The sequence below is a fragment of the Taurulus bubalis genome (assembly GCF_910589615.1).
Source record: "Taurulus bubalis genome assembly, chromosome: 4".
NCBI classification, from domain to species: domain Eukaryota; kingdom Metazoa; phylum Chordata; class Actinopteri; order Perciformes; family Cottidae; genus Taurulus; species Taurulus bubalis.
This window is the reverse complement of record NC_136592.1, coordinates 28863542-28879831: the sequence shown is the minus strand read 5'-3', so window position 1 is coordinate 28879831 and position 16290 is coordinate 28863542. Positions and strand designations below refer to the sequence as shown.

The following is a 16290-nucleotide window of genomic DNA, read 5'->3' as shown; positions in this document are numbered from 1 at the left end:
AGAAGTGGTGCTGACTGTATTTCTTCCTACAGGAAAAGGAAATGGAGAAGCAGAAGATGCTGTACCAGCAAGCCAGACTACATGACCGAGGAGCTGCAGAGATGGTGCTTCAGATGATCAGTGCCAGCAAAGGTGGGAAGAGACACGTTTACCGGTCTGTCTTCTTATAACTTCCACCTTTGCTATCGCCACTGTATGATTTATGGTTTGTGGTCATCAGGTCGACTTGGTGCTATGGTGACTTTCACCCTCAAACTAGGTATCTCTGTCCTCAACGGCGGGAACATACTGGTGCAGCAGGTACACGTTTCTCAGCATGCACAACATAAACATTCTCAATGTGCCCCTTTGTATTCAGGAACTTGGACAACTATGTTTTTCTTTAGCAACAAATTGGCAATGGAAAGGTCTCTAGTTAGTAGCATCTTTAGCGTCACACTTTTTGTGCTTTTATCTTGATACAGAAAATGCTGGACTACCTGAAGGAAAAAAGAGATGTTGGCTTTTTCAAAAGTTTGTCTGGACTGATGATGTCTTGCAGGTACAACCAGTTATCACACAAAACACCTGATTTACTTTTTGTTGTGTTTCGCAGCTGCAATTTAAAGGAGAACTCCACCAATTATACGCTACGGATCGGTTTACTTGTCACAGTTGTGTAATGTCATGGAGCTTTGTCAAGTCTGAGAAATTGACCCTGATGATGTCATCTGGGTTATCTGAGCTTGAGCTTGGATACTAGTATTGTATAACAGAAGGCCTTATTTACAGACTGGAGCTGTTGAAAGACATGGGTGTTTACCAATCAGGGAGGCTTTAGTGAAAATATGCTACAGGTTGAATCATGGGACGTGTAGAATCCAGTGTTTTTACCTATTTTAAGGATTACAAGTCAGGATAATAACTTCATGGAGCACCCCTTTAAAATGCATATTGCAGAAATGCATAATTTGGAAATGAAATGTGTCATATGTTTTGTATTTGATCTCTGACAGTGTCCTGGACTTAAATGCATTTGAAAGGCAAAATAAAGCTGAAGGTCTTGGGATGGTTACTGAAGAAGGATCAAGTAAGTGAGGGTACTAAACGTGGTGAACGTAAACTGACATTGAAACAGAGGTTATGGAATTTCTAGATTTATTTGTGCAGCAGAATGACCTTTTTCTGCCACTCGGCATAACAGATGTGGTCGAGACCACAGCGCAAGCTGTAAGAGATGTCGCTGAGGACAAATGTAGAAATCTTACTGTGGGATGATGTGTCTATTTCTGGCTCATGGAGTTATTGTCCTTTGAGTCAGCTGCAAGACAAATGACAGAGCATTAGCTTGACGAAACAGCTGCTCTTTAGTTTGCCGTTTGTGCGAGCCCATCTCCATGTCACGTGTGTCACTCGTGTGCCATGTTGTACGTCATCCTCATGCAGGTAAACCTGTGCTACTGTATGTCTAAGTCCTGTCTGGGCCTCAAAAGCACTCAGTCACAAGTACATCCACAGGAAAATCCACATTTAATCAGAGGTCTATTTGATCTGACGGGTTACATACAGTTTACAAATATGTTTTTCTCAAACATATTCCAACTCATTTTCACCTCATGAGGCCAGGCATAAGTGATGGTAACTGTTAAGTTTGTCTAACCTGTAGTCCAAACACCTGCGTAGCGGCAACCTGTACTTTAAGTCTTTGTTTAATTGTAACCGCATGTCAATGTCTCCAATCAATGTGAGTATGTTAAGATATATCTATAGCGCTATCACTCTCTCCTGTTCCTACTTCTTCTGATTGAATATCAATGTCTTCTCCTTTGCTTATGTCTGCTTTTGTTTTGTTTGTTTGTTTTCCTCTGATCATGTTTTTTATCTCATCGGTCGCAGTCAACGTGAGTGAGCGGGGTAAATACATGGTTTAGATTCTACTCATTCTATGCAATGCTAACATCTTGATTGCTCTCCGTTCAACCTCCTTTCCTCATTCCCCTCCAATCCTTCTCTACCCCCATTCCTCCTTCTCCCTTGTCCTGAATGCAATACAGCCACTTTCTTTCTAACTTGGACCGAAGGAACGCATGCATGCTCCTATTTGGATAGATTGTTCAGTCTGTGGTCAGGCGCCCAAAACTGATTCAAATCTCTCCACTTCTTCTTTTGTAAGAAGTCAGTGCTTGTCATCTGTGTGGGACCTTCTATTTTAATTTTTTATTTTGATGATACTAACCAGCGTGTAATAAGAAATAAATCTCCCAAAGCTTTGTTTGTAAGAAACAACAAAACTTTGCTGGTGTTTAACAACAAAGCCCAGTTTTATTCCTATTATAACGTTTTAATGTGTGAAATTATGCACTATACGTCGTCTGAACCTCAAATATAGTGCACATAATTTGATGCCGTTAGATTGCAGCTTTGTAAGGAACTGATGCAAGCCCTTATGCCTGTACTGACATTAAAATGATGGGTCTCTGACCTTCTTATCACTGACAGAGGCAGTTAATCTCATTTCCTGTCCTCAGGTTCCAAGGTACTGCAGAATGACGAGTTCACAAAGGATCTCTTTAGGTTTCTGCAACTTCTCTGTGAGGGCCACAACAATGGTAGGTTGACACTTGGAAGAGCTGCATGTCACTAAACAACACCAGTTTAGAACCTGGGTGGTGTTATTGTACTCAACTACAATTGTTTCATCTTATTTTGTCAAATATTTTAGATTTTCAGAACTTCCTGAGGACTCAGACAGGGAACACAACTACAGTTAACATCATCATTAGTACTGTAGACTACCTACTAAGACTTCAGGTATATTATTACAGATCTATAAAATATATATTTATATTAATGAATGTTCTTTAATGTGCTAAATCATTGTATTCTTCCTCTTTTTAGGAATCCATCAGTGATTTCTACTGGTACTACTCTGGTAAGGATATTATAGATGAGGCAGGTCAGAGGAACTTCTCCAAAGCACTGGCAGTGGCCAAGCAGGTCTTCAACTCTTTAACGGAGTATATACAGGTACCATAGCACTGCACACTGCACCACAAACAAGCACTAATTGAAACCCAGAGTTTATGAGTTGATTGAGCTGATTTTGACGCTCTGTGATTATCTCTCCTCTCTCTGTACCTCCTGTGCTGCCTGCCGTGTGCTCTAGGGTCCATGTATTGGGAACCAGCAGAGTCTGGCTCACAGCAGGCTGTGGGATGCAGTGGTGGGCTTCTTGCATGTTTTTGCCAACATGCAGATGAAGTTATCCCAGGTTTGTGTTTTATATATATGCAATTAAGTGGTGCTGCTGCTATTTTTTTTTTTTTTTTTTTATAGTTTTGAGGTATTTGTACCTGTAAACTGTGTTTCCGTTTTCAATCCACTTCATGTATTTGGCACCTACTAGTATACCTAGTTGCGGGGCTGCCTGGCGGTGTGGTGGTTAGCACTGTCGCCTCACATCAAGAGGGGCCCGGGTTCTCCCCATGTCAGCAAGGGTTCCCTCCGGGTTCTCCGGCTTCCTCCCACAGGCCAAAGACATGCAGCTCAGGTTAATTGGAGGCTCTAAAATGTGCCGTAGATGTGAATGTGAGCGTGAATGGTTGTCTGTCTCTATATGTGCCCTGAGATAGACTGGCGACCTGTCCAGGGTGCCGCCTGCCTTTGCCCAATGTCAGCTGGGATCGGCTCCAGTGCCCCAAATAGGAGAAACGGTTCGGATAATGGAATGTAATAGTATAGTTGCAGATTAAGATATTACATTCAAAGCATGATCATTTCATATAATATGATACTGCTTTAGAGATTAAAGTACCCATGAGTTTATTAAGTGGTGATATTAGTTCCACTACATCAACTGCTAGATTGAATTTATGAAAAAGATTATCTTCTTGTCTTTATTTGAGTTTTATTGTATAGATATAGTATGAAGTTATAGGGGGAGAAAGGGAGGCGTGACATGCAACAGAGGAACCCTGCTAGAATCAAATCGAAAGGGTTTTTATTAATGTATGAGCAGAAATGTCATCTTGGGGAAGTGTTTAAGCCATATGCCATTCGAGTGCTTTAACTGTATGTTATGTGTCTTAATCATTTGGCTCCCAGATGTTCCCAAGATTCAATTTATACGTGATAATAATCAAATAAGATAAAACATTTAATTAAAAGGCCACTCTGCATGATTATGTTTTTATCATTTTAGTACATTTTTGTGGAAAAAATAATTGTGTTAAATGCAGGAACTTAATTTGCAATGGAGTGCGTTTGAATGGTAGTATTGCTACTAAGGTCAAATCTGAATATTTGTGTGTCTTTGTCAGCCAGAGGCTCCTTTACACTATCTGCAGCCACTAGAGGTCTCTCCAGACTCAGGGATAGCCTCAGGTCTACTGCATTGCAATCACATATGCCGTTCCACTCAGCTATATGATGTATGACTCCATCATCTATATTTCCTCCATGCCCAATAATCCAGGAAGGGGATGAAATCCGGCAGCCTAACCCTATCAGAAAGGACAGTAGTAGCCAGTATGAGGGAGAGCACAGGTGGAGGGGTTTGAATTTAGCCATCAAAGTACGCCTCAGATTTATGGCACGCTAAATACAGAGACCCTAAATGAGTCAGACTGACCCAGCCATCTGCTCTTAGACAGTAAAATAACATTAACCCTGGTGATGATGGATGGACGTTGCCTAGAAAGCCCTTCTGGGCCCCGGCACGGCCATTGTGGGTCCCCACAATTTGAGGCAGCCTTGATCTCTCAGGGATATTAGACAGAATGGCTGATCTCGTGCAGGAAGGCCATCAGTAGTCTGTATGATATACTGTAGTGTGTCACAAGGTTCCCCTTTTTTTGTTTTTCTCCTCACAGGACTCCAGCCAGATTGAATTATTGAAGGAGCTGCTGGACCTGCAGAAGGACATGATCGTCATGATGCTCTCCCTTCTCGAAGGTTTACTTTTTCATGACTCGCCATATGAACATATGACCCCAGCAACACTAGTTTGCAAGGATATTGTCTCTTCTATGACTTTCATCAAACAGCTTTGTTTGTGTGGAATGTTATTAAATATTTACCAAAGCAGTTTAGCTTAATCTGCATGGATTATTGCGGCTTGTTGTTGTCATTGTGTGTACTGACCTTGTGTGTGTCTCTTTCTCCATCACTTCACAGGTAATGTTGTCAATGGTACTATTGGCAAACAGATGGTGGACACCTTGGTGGAATCTTCCAGCAACGTGGAGATGATCCTTAAGTTTTTTGACATGTTCCTCAAGTTAAAGGACTTGACCACCTCGGACAGCTTCAAGGAGTACGACCCTGAGAGGAAAGGGGTCATCTCTAAGAAAGATTTCCAAAAGTCCATGGAGAACCAGAAACAGTATTCACAGTCGGAGATTGAGTTTCTCCTCTCCTGCGCTGAGGCTGACGAGAACGACATGTTCAACTACGAGCAGTTTGTGGAGAGATTTCATGAGCCCGCCAAGGACATTGGCTTCAATGTAGCTGTGCTGCTGACTAATCTCTCTGAGCATATGCCTCATGATGCTCGCCTCTCAACATTCCTGGACCTGGCTGAGAGTGTCCTCAGCTACTTTGAGCCTTACCTAGGTCGTATTGAAATCATGGGTGGAGCCAAGCGCATCGAGAGAGTCTACTTTGAGATCAGTGAGTCGAGTCGCACCCAGTGGGAAAAGCCTCAGGTGAAAGAGTCAAAGCGGCAGTTTATCTTTGATGTCGTCAACGAAGGTGGTGAGAGTGAGAAGATGGAACTGTTTGTCAACTTCTGCGAGGACACAATCTTTGAGATGCAGTTAGCTTCTCAAATTTCAGAGCCGGACCCAGTGGAGCGTCCAGAGGAAGATGAGGAAGACAAGCAGATCGTGGTGGAAAACCAGGAAGAGGAAGAGGAGGAGATTGTAATGATGGAGTCTTCATCTGCGTTTACAGTTGCCTGCATCTCCCTGAAAAAAAGCCTCTGTCACTTCCGCCAGCTGCTCACTCTCAAGAGCATGAGGCGGCAGTACAGAAGGTTCAGGAAGATGAGCATAAAGGAGATGGTGCGAGGCTTCTTTTCTTTCTTCTGGATGATCATCACAGGCCTCTTCCACTTTGTCTACAGCCTAGTTTGGGGTTTCTTCCATATCTTGTGGACCACTATGTTTGGGGGTGGCCTCGTTGAAGGGGCCAAGAACATGAAGGTCACGGACATTCTTGGAAACATGCCAGACCCCACCCAGTTTGGGATCCACGGAGACGTGTTGGAGATGGAAAAGATGGAGGCGAGTGAAGCATCTGCGCTGGCGGAGATGGGTCAGATGGCGCAGGGAGATGCAGGAGAGGCAGACCTGATGGCTGAGCTGCTGAACATACAGCCCAAGAAGGAGGGAAAGCACGGGGCAGAGCCAGGTTTGGGGGATGTGTCTGATGTGGTGGTGGGGGACGCTCCGTCCATTGCTAGCGCCGTCAGGCAGAAGAAGGCGCAGGTCAGTGCCAATGTTAAATCCAGTTGAATATTATATTCCTAATCATTTCCTAACTGATATATATATATATATATATATATATATATATATATATATATATATATATATATGTCAGAACACACTGTTTCAGTGATTGATGGTCAAAACAATGTATTTGTTATAGTTGGCTGAAAAGAAGGCTGTAAATGGAGACCACAAATCGGATTCAGAGAAAGGAGAGTGAGTAATTGGTTCATTGTTCTTCCTAAGTGGATCAATTGATACATCTTCTGTGTGATTATAAGATCTTTAAACATGTTCCAATGACAGTTTATCGTAATGTGTTGCTTTTTGCCACAGTTTATTTTTTTACATTTTCAAGTTCTCCAAAGAAATGCTTTAAGTATGAAACATGTTGGATATTTAACAGAATTTAAGTCCTGATGGGATGTGATGTATAGAGAGTAGACTCTGGCTGACCTGTGGTTTTAATATGCTCATAGGTCACATGCAAATGTGCGGTACATTCATTACCTTGCAGCAATATGTATTTGTCTGCCATTAATAGCAAAATTCCTGTTGCAGTTCAGAAGATGGCGAAAAGAAAGACCCCGACAAGGCTAAAGACGAAGCCCCTCCCGAGCCCGTAGTGGTGAAAAAAGTCCCGAAGAAGAGGCTCGGCCCGAAGAAAGAACTACCGGAGGTCTTCATGGCCAGCTTCTTCGCTGGCTTGGAGGTCTACCAAACCAAGATGCTGGTCAGATATTTCTCTCACAGCTGTCTTAAAATTAAATATTATGTTTAAATAAATGATTAAATATGCTAAGAGAATACAAATCAGCTTGTTGCACATATACAATTGATTCAAAATGTATTGTTTTCACAGAATTACCTGGCCAGAAACTTCTACAACCTCCGCTTTCTGGCGCTTTTTGTCGCCTTTGCTATCAACTTCATTCTGCTCTTCTACAAAGTAAGCTTGAAAGGAAGGTCTAATTGTGTGTACATCATTGTCATCTAATTAGGTGTACAGCATTGTATACAGCATCAGGATTGAATGAGCTTTGGTAAATGTATTCTTAATGTTTCATTGTCTTCCAGGTGACCGGCGATTACGCAGACGATGAAGACCCCTGGAACGGTCAAGGCCGAACTGGGGAGGAGGAAGATGATGGTGCACTTGAGTATTTTGTCCTGCAGGAAAGCACAGGTTACATGGCGCCAACGCTTCGCTGTCTGGCTATACTACACACGATCATATCTTTCCTGTGTGTGGTGGGATACTACTACCTGAAGGTACATTAACACAAACTGACAAATAAATACACTTACGTTTTGTTTTTACCTCAGATTTAGTATTTTTGTTGTAAAAATAGCCTGAAATTATTTTTATTTTCCTATATTAATTTAGCATTTCTGCACATGAGCAAAAATAGGAACAATTAACATGTTTTACAAGATTCTTAAACAACTTTTGTAAAATATCTCAACAGTACTTTTTCAGGTTTTCTTTAGAAGCACTTGTGTGTTGTGATCACTGACACACACACACACACACACACACACAGTCATGCACTTCATGTTGCTTTTAGACTGTATACACAGCATGTTGATATGAAACACTACAATGTATGTAACTGTATGTTATTTCCTTCACTGCACTAGTGATGCAGCCACATTCCCTTTCTGTCCAAGGTGCCCCTGGTAGTTTTCAAACGTGAGAAGGAGATAGCGAGAAAGTTGGAGTTTGCCGGCCTTTACATCACAGAGCAGCCGTCAGATGACGACATCAAAGGACAATGGGACAGACTGGTCATCAATACTCCGTGAGTCACCTGCAGTATAGCTATTCGACTGAGTCATTATCTTTTAGAAACAACGGATAATTGCTGATTTGTTGTTGTTTTTTTGCTGTTTTTAACAGTTCCTTCCCCAACAACTACTGGGATAAATTTGTCAAACGCAAAGTAAGCTTATTTTTTTGTGAAATCTGTTATGCAAACACACCACAAACCCATCTGGTGACTTACTTGTGTACTTTTGCGTTCATTTGACTGCTATTTTTAGGTAATCAAAAAGTATGGCGACCTGTATGGAGCTGAGAGGATAGCAGAGCTGCTGGGGATGGATAAGAGTGCCCTGGATTTCAACCCTACAGAGGAAACTGTTGCCAAGGAGGCTTCACTGGTGTCATGGTGAGAGATTAGACAGATAAAGATCAGTCAGGCTCGAATACACGCTTGAATAGAGGTCGAATAGGAAATATGAGACCCTCATATCAACATTTGTATTTTTTGGCCAGGTTGAGCTCAATCGACACAAAGTACCACGTGTGGAAAATGGGGGTGGTGTTTACAGACAATGTAAGTTTTCATTTCTCTGTTTTGAGGTTTTACGGATGGCAGAGTGGGCGACTTGATGGATGGGTGGCATGTGTGATTGGTATTGTGACTCAACACGTTCATTCTGATCAACTTCTCATTTTGTTTCTCTGCCAGTCCTTCCTGTATCTCGTGTGGTACACCACCATGTCCATCCTTGGCCATTACAACAACTTCTTCTTCGCTGCTCATCTGCTGGACATCGCCATGGGGTTCAAGACCCTCCGCACCATCCTCTCCTCTGTCACACATAACGGCAAACAGGTAAGCAGGAGGAGGATGCAGGTCTTCTTCCAGGCAGCAGGGGTCACTGCAGAGTCAGTTGTCTGGGTGGGTTGTAACCGCCTCCTGTTTATTCCCTGATGTGCAAACACAAGCCACTTTTATCACAGTTTCCTGTGATGGCGTTATTTGTCATATTAAGCCTGTTGCTAACTCATACAACAACATATCTCTGTCTCATTTGAATAGATACATGTCTTATTTTACTCAAGATTGCATCACAAGATGGCGGCGCGCACGGACGCAGCGGCCCCTCTCTGTCCTGACCATACGGTGTTTTGTTCAGTTACTAAATGTTTGTCAAATAGTTTGTCAAAAAGTTGTTTGTCTTCACCTCGTCGGAATACAAATGCAGTCCTAATTTATGTTGTCTATATGTTATATGTTGTTTTTTTTTTTACTTTTAAGCAGTTTTTTGCACTTTATTATTATTATTATTACTATTGCACAATTCACTATATGTTGGACAGAAGAGAAACATACTTTCGATCTTCTGCATGTTTGCACATTGCACAAAATTGGTAATAAAACTGACTTTGACTTTTGACTTTGACAAAAGACAACCATGACTTTTCTTTTTTAATGAATTATTTTGAACAAGCAAAGAAACAAACAACTTTAAATAGAATTGTGTACGCTGCAGGATTTATTTAACTTTTCGTTGTATTTTTTCCACAAACTCAAAGCTTCTTTTAGCGTTTTTGACCACCAGAGTACTAAACCTTAACATGCTAAGATATTAGCAACATGGCCGTCCAATTCAATTTGGTGTCTTGTCCCCTGAGTAATCCGACTCGTCGTTTAACTCTGATTTGCTCTCCCAACTCCTGGGTGACATACGTTTCTCTGCACCCTAACCCTGTGTATGGTTGGTCCTGGCAGGTATCCACACTCCTGTCATCTTCTGTTCAACATGTTGTAACGGATCATCAATATCAAAATGATGCTTGCTTGAGCAAGAATGTGTCATCTAGTGAATATTTGTTTGTGTCATTACGTCCAATAATCGCATCTCTCCTTCATGAGATGATTGAGAGAACGAAGGCAAAAAGGATGCAAGTGGATGCATACTGTAAATGTGAATTTAGACCCAGTATTCTATGACATTTGAGTTCAAGTGGCTCACTCCCAAAAAGCTGACTGTTTGTTCTTGCAGGGGATTCACATGTTAACTGCCCAGAGGCACAAATCTGAATTTAATGTCACCTCAATCTCAAAGGGTGGAAATCCCTCCAAATGCAGAGGCCGCGAGGAATTGATTGCAGATCAATCGCACCGCCGATGCAAGTGCAATAAACATTAATTTCTATAAATATAAAACCGATGTGTGTGTGATTGGTTACTACTCATCCCTTCCACTCATTTGAACTCTTCCTTTCTCACCGCCTGCTCTTCGGTCGCCGCCAGCAATCCCATTGCGCTCCACACAGACGACGAATGGGAGCTGGCAGCTTTGTTTCGTGTGTTTGTACACCAAAGTACATAAATAGACAGGAAGTTGGTGGTGACATTTCACTGACTGCCATCTGCGTTTCTCTAAAGCTGGTGTTGACAGTGGGCCTGCTGGCAGTCGTGGTCTATCTCTACACTGTGGTGGCCTTCAACTTCTTCAGGAAGTTCTACAACAAGAGCGAGGATGAGGATGAACCGGACATGAAGTGTGATGACATGATGACTGTAAGTATCAATCACATGCATTACTGATTAGAGACGCATCCAGATCCCAACGACTCCGACTCAAAGAGGTCCGCGTGTTTTCACAGTGTTACCTGTTCCACATGTACGTCGGGGTGAGAGCAGGAGGCGGCATTGGGGATGAGATCGAGGACCCAGCTGGTGACCCCTACGAGCTCTACCGCATCCTCTTTGACATCACCTTCTTCTTCTTTGTCATCGTCATCCTCCTGGCCATCATCCAGGGTGAGCTCCTTTTGGAGCCAGACACACAAAGACACTGATATTCCACACAGACTTTGCAATACTCATCACAGGTGTAGATCCACATGACACTTCATACTGTATCGTTGAGAAGTGAAGGGTGTAACATGGTGGTTTCACAGGTACAGTATATGGTGTGCTCACAGGAAATCCTTTGTCGTTGCAGGTTTGATCATTGATGCCTTTGGAGAGCTGAGAGACCAGCAGGAACAAGTCAAAGAGGACATGGAGGTGAGAGTCGAGTTCATTCTCACCCATACTGGCCAACCTATGGAGACGGTATTTACTGTGTAATAGTGACTTATTTCAAAGAAGTGTGATTGGTCGATCGAATAAAAAAAAAAGGGAACAAAGCTCTCGTCGTGGTAATGCTCATACAATGGACAGTGAAATCAGTAGCATCATATAATTTAGTCTCTATTCAGACATGTGGTATACATGAATGCTATTTTAATGAACTTCTCTGTTGAACAATTGTAAGCCATAGGGCTATTTTAAAAGTAGCCTAAAATGCTTTAAACACTGGCCTCTCTTGTGCAGCAGCCTCTTCACATGCTGATAGTCGTTGCATTTATTTGCTTACGTTGAATCACCATGCTGGTAATTTAAGTACTTAATCTATTTGATACTAATGGTGGATAATGGCTCAGCTTTCATCACTTTCTGTGATTGCTGGCCAATCGATTTATATAACAGCGTTGGTCGGGATGTGAATCTATAAACCAGCAAACTCTGTTGCATTTCCCAGTTGCCAATTGTCTTAGGTGAGCTATTCATTTTTGGTGGATCTTGTCAAAACTGTCAGGAAATATTTGTAAGAGACGGGGGGGAAATGAGTGAATGAAGTTAGCCCAGATGACATCATTATAATTGTTATTTTTCTGAAAGACTTTATACAACTGTTATACAAGTAAACTGACCTTAATGCGTAAAATCAGAGGAGTGCCCCTTTTAAAAATACAGCAAAATGTCCAAAAAAGATGTTATTATCTTTTCACCTTCTGTCCTCAGACCAAATGTTTCATCTGTGGGATCGGTAATGACTACTTCGACACGACGCCTCACGGCTTTGAGACTCACACCTTACAAGAGCACAACTTGGCCAACTACCTGTAAGTGTTTTATACAATTTATTCAAGCGTTTTATACAACCTTTTTAATGCAAATCATCACAATGATGATGATGATAATCATCTGTCACCGACATGCGTTGCATTCTTTCTGTAATTTAACCACATGATTGATGACTCTAGCACGTTACCACAGCATCAGGGCCAAAGCCACTAATAGCCGCAGTGATCCAGAACACTAGATCCCTTCAGGTATTCGTTCCATCTGCCTCTGTGTTTCCCCCGCACTCCTTGCTTACCCAGTGTTTCAGTGTAATGCCCGTGACAATAGAAAGTCTCAGTCCATTTGCTCTCACAGTGAGCTGGCCGGAGGATATGAGAGCGACCTCATTATGTTGCTTCATTACTATTTAATGCTATGAACTTTATTGGAAAATAGCTTTGTGATAGCGTGCTCTCATCCAGTATTCATCATTATTTGTCAGGCTACGATAGCCACTGAGATACGCGGCCCAAATGACATTTACACTCGATTTGGTGAAACAACAGGTGATCCGCTGATGTTTCTGTGTTTGACACTTCCGTCAGAAATTGTCTCTAGTAACACAGAATGTGACATTTGCTGTTAACGCGATGTTGGAGAAATCTGATGTGCCTCAGCCGAGGCTTTTTTCTACGCTCAGATATTTAGGTAGGAGAATGTGAAAGCTTGTCATGCTTTTTTTTTGGTGTGACATTTTTGTTTTGTCTCATTGGCCTGGCTTTCTCGAAAGGTTTTTCCTGATGTACCTTATCAACAAGGACGAGACAGAGCACACGGGCCAGGTACAGTATGACTACACTAATGGCCTTTCTCTGAGCCACCGAAACCAACCGAAAATAATGGATCTGTAGCAATTGTTATCCTGCCGCTGTCATATATTGTGGTGTTGTCGTGATTGAAGGGAAATCCCTAATTGCAATATCTCTGATTAATATTTTTGATTTTAATTATGATTTATTTTCTTTTAATTAACTGCACACCTGTAATTGTTGTCTACTTGTCATTGAATAAGTTAGATGAGCGTTTTCGCAAACATATCTTGTTTCTACATGTATAGAATCAGATAAATGAAGCAGTTACTTATGTTTCTGTCCAGCGTTCCACAGAAACATTTAGCTCACCTTTATTAGGATATTACATTTGTGTTCAATACATTGTCATGTATTGATGATATTCAAATATATTCTTGAAATGGGAAACTGAATTTACGATAAAAGTGACAAGTCAGGTTTAACTGCTTCAAAACCCTGAATCCTAAAAAGTAAAACAATAACATGATGCACTTAAAAGATGAACTGTGAATTTTTTTCTGTCATTTATACGACACAACTACGTAGCTACTGGTCTGAAATTGATATTCAACATTGTAACAAAGGCATTGAAACCATAATAACCAGAAAAAAAAGCCACAATTATGTTTCTGTTGTTTTGTTAGCTTACTATTTGACTACAGCTGAGTAAATGTGTGTCATACATTTGTCTCTAATGACATAATGCCAACTACAACTTGTAGAAAAGTGAACGGTTATCAACTTAAACTTCAACATCTACACCTTATTAAAATAGTTGATGATTTAAATAGTAATTAAAATTGCAGCTCTTGCTGCATAAAAACTGCATTTTTTCCAATCCCATTGTGATATGAAATAATGTAATTGTTCAGCTCCTGTATATGTTTGAATGCATACACATTTTGATTTATGTCCAAACGATGTATATAATGTCCACGTATGTGTGTCCGCCTCCAGGAGTCATATGTGTGGAAGATGTACCAGGAGCGCTGCTGGGACTTCTTCCCAGCGGGAGATTGCTTCCGCAAACAGTACGAAGACCAGCTCGGATAGAGCCGATGCTTCCTCTTTACCTCTCTTCTTCTTCAGTGGGCTGCTGGGACATGTGGTTCTACAAACAGCTGCTGGACTACAACACTGTCATCCCTCCAATGCTTCAGGCTGGCCGGAGGAGAGACCAAACTACTCTTTTTATCTAAAAAAGAGAAACGTCTCCTACCCGTGTCAGTGCCAGGCTATGAGGATACGATATGTAACTTTCCCAGACATTTCTTTTTTTGGGTTTTGGGACTCGTCTTTGACAGCGTGTTGCCTTTTACTCCACATAACCCCAAGTCATTGCACAATTTTTTTGTTGTCTTTTTGAGAAACACTGGGTTGTGTGGGGTTATGGGACAATGTGTCAGTCATATTATGCACAAGAACCCAACTTCAGTATTTTGAGAATGTTGAACTTGAGACTTAATGCCAAAAGAAAAGTGGAGGAGTTCAGTAGATTTACATTGTGCGCAAAAAATGTGACGTGAGAAGTTTTTTTTTTTCAGATGTTGTAACCTTGCATATTGAGATACAGTTTTAGAATGAAGTGGCAAAAAGGTTTATTATGTAGGATTTAAAAAAATGCCTAATTTTTTCATGAAGTGCCTTACAGTACTGTATCTACATTACAATGAAGCTATGCAAAACCTTTGTTTCTTCTTTATTGTATGTAAGTACAGTAATTCTTCTGGAGCGGTAACAAGTAGCTGTCCAGATTCGTAGTTTGTGGCTGATCTTTCTCATTTTTCAACAGCATTTGTTTGATTTGACAGATTTTTATTTGCTGAATGCAGCCTAACTGCAAATGTTCAAGGTACAAAGTGTAAAAATTACTCATCAGAATTTACTGATCACTTTCAAACAGAACAAAAATGTAATTGCTATTGTATGGCCATTTATATGTAGTAGCTTTGCGGATCTGTGCATTTCTTTTGATGGAAAAAATAAAGAAATCAATGCAAGAAATAATTTGTGTTTGGACCATCCATTGGGATTTAATATTGTAAATAAACCTACAAAAAGTACATTTCAACTTTTTAAGCTGTTCATCTCACTGTTCACATGAGCATCAAGTTATTTCCAGTCCTAAAGCTCTGAGACGGTGAGTCATATCCGTCTCAAAATCAGCAAGATGCAACAGCTGCCTCTGCAGCTAATCCAAATCTTTTCAAAATAAGATACCTACTGTGTGCAAACAGCCCTTGGCTTTAGTTCCAAGTTAATTTGACTCACTCCAAACCTCAAAGCTATATCATAGCTGTGACCATCCTGCAGCTTTTAATTACAGTGTGGTAAGTAGATGTGCACTTCTGCTTTGGTCAGAGAGGAGGGACGAGACCCCAGCGGGCTGCATGATGGAAGTTTTAGCCCTATTACCCATGGTGCCACCTGTCAGCTCGCATCATGTCACCACACCTCAGGCACCACACAGGGCTGCAGCCTGCTGCTGAGAGCAGCTCGGCCTCCTCTACTTGTGCCTCAGCTCCAGCATGTTGACGGGCTCTTGTGGTTCCAGCAGACTGCGGAGGAAATGGTGATTAAAAAAGTGACTTATTGCCATCATTCCTCTCAAAATGAATACTTACTTGCAAGATTGAAAATCCACATTAATAGAATAAAAAGCTGTTATTTTTTGTTAATGTGGTTTTAAGTGCGCTGTGTAGAAAATTGATGAACTCAATTGAAAGTTTGAGTTATTATATTCTATGCTCTAATAAGCTGCTGCAATATTTAGCATATTATGTGTCCATTGTGGGAGCGGAAGAAAACAACAATGTGTGAAGTCACGGATATGATCTTTCTCAATAATTTGACATTATGAAAGCTGTGGGAAGCCTTTCTCAACATGAAATGATAACAATTAAGCCATCAAATAACTGGAGACATATAATACCTATTACATTTGAATGTATTATCTCTGGTTGCAGCAAAATGAGGTTCGGCTGGTAATTTTGCTCTCAAATGGCTCGTTGAGGGAATCTAATCCACATCGGTCGGGTTTCAGCAAATATTAGAAATATTGGACTTTTTCATGATTTGAAGTATCATCTCAAAATCTGATTCTGTTTCCAACAAACTAGAAAAATGCTAATGTGATATACAATAAGCTAACGGATAATCTGGTTGTGTGTAATGTACCCAGGCACAATAGAGAGAGGCTTCTGTGAGGTTTTGTCTAGTTTTGCTCACTCATTGCTAAACTCAGACTCAAGCTATACATGTATTCTGCTCTATAGAAATGCAAGAACATTTACTCTAGACTAGAAACCATCTTGCAACGGGATCCCACCAGCCGCAACA

At 41.1% G+C, this 16290-nt stretch overlaps 1 protein-coding gene across 1 annotated transcript in view; it reads left to right on the top strand.

Moving 5' to 3' along the window:
* The window catches only part of LOC306735353 (ryanodine receptor 3), a gene marked incomplete at both ends in the record, with an annotated part of 100267 nt that extends 86263 nt beyond the window's left edge, over positions 1-14004 (top strand). The window contains 25 exons of the mRNA XM_079216813.1: positions 33-132; positions 221-300; positions 465-541; positions 996-1069; positions 2508-2588; positions 2702-2790; positions 2878-3006; positions 3146-3250; positions 4851-4932; positions 5155-6467; positions 6631-6686; positions 7032-7203; positions 7333-7444; positions 7567-7742; positions 8142-8272; positions 8371-8413; positions 8514-8641; positions 8749-8809; positions 8945-9091; positions 10652-10786; positions 10873-11029; positions 11214-11278; positions 12059-12159; positions 12891-12942; positions 13909-14004. Coding sequence (XP_079072939.1) covers positions 33-132; positions 221-300; positions 465-541; positions 996-1069; positions 2508-2588; positions 2702-2790; positions 2878-3006; positions 3146-3250; positions 4851-4932; positions 5155-6467; positions 6631-6686; positions 7032-7203; positions 7333-7444; positions 7567-7742; positions 8142-8272; positions 8371-8413; positions 8514-8641; positions 8749-8809; positions 8945-9091; positions 10652-10786; positions 10873-11029; positions 11214-11278; positions 12059-12159; positions 12891-12942; positions 13909-14004 — 3762 coding nt within the window. The remainder of the gene's footprint in view (positions 1-32; positions 133-220; positions 301-464; positions 542-995; positions 1070-2507; positions 2589-2701; positions 2791-2877; positions 3007-3145; positions 3251-4850; positions 4933-5154; positions 6468-6630; positions 6687-7031; positions 7204-7332; positions 7445-7566; positions 7743-8141; positions 8273-8370; positions 8414-8513; positions 8642-8748; positions 8810-8944; positions 9092-10651; positions 10787-10872; positions 11030-11213; positions 11279-12058; positions 12160-12890; positions 12943-13908) is intronic.
* Between the last annotated feature and the right edge of the window lie 2286 nt (positions 14005-16290).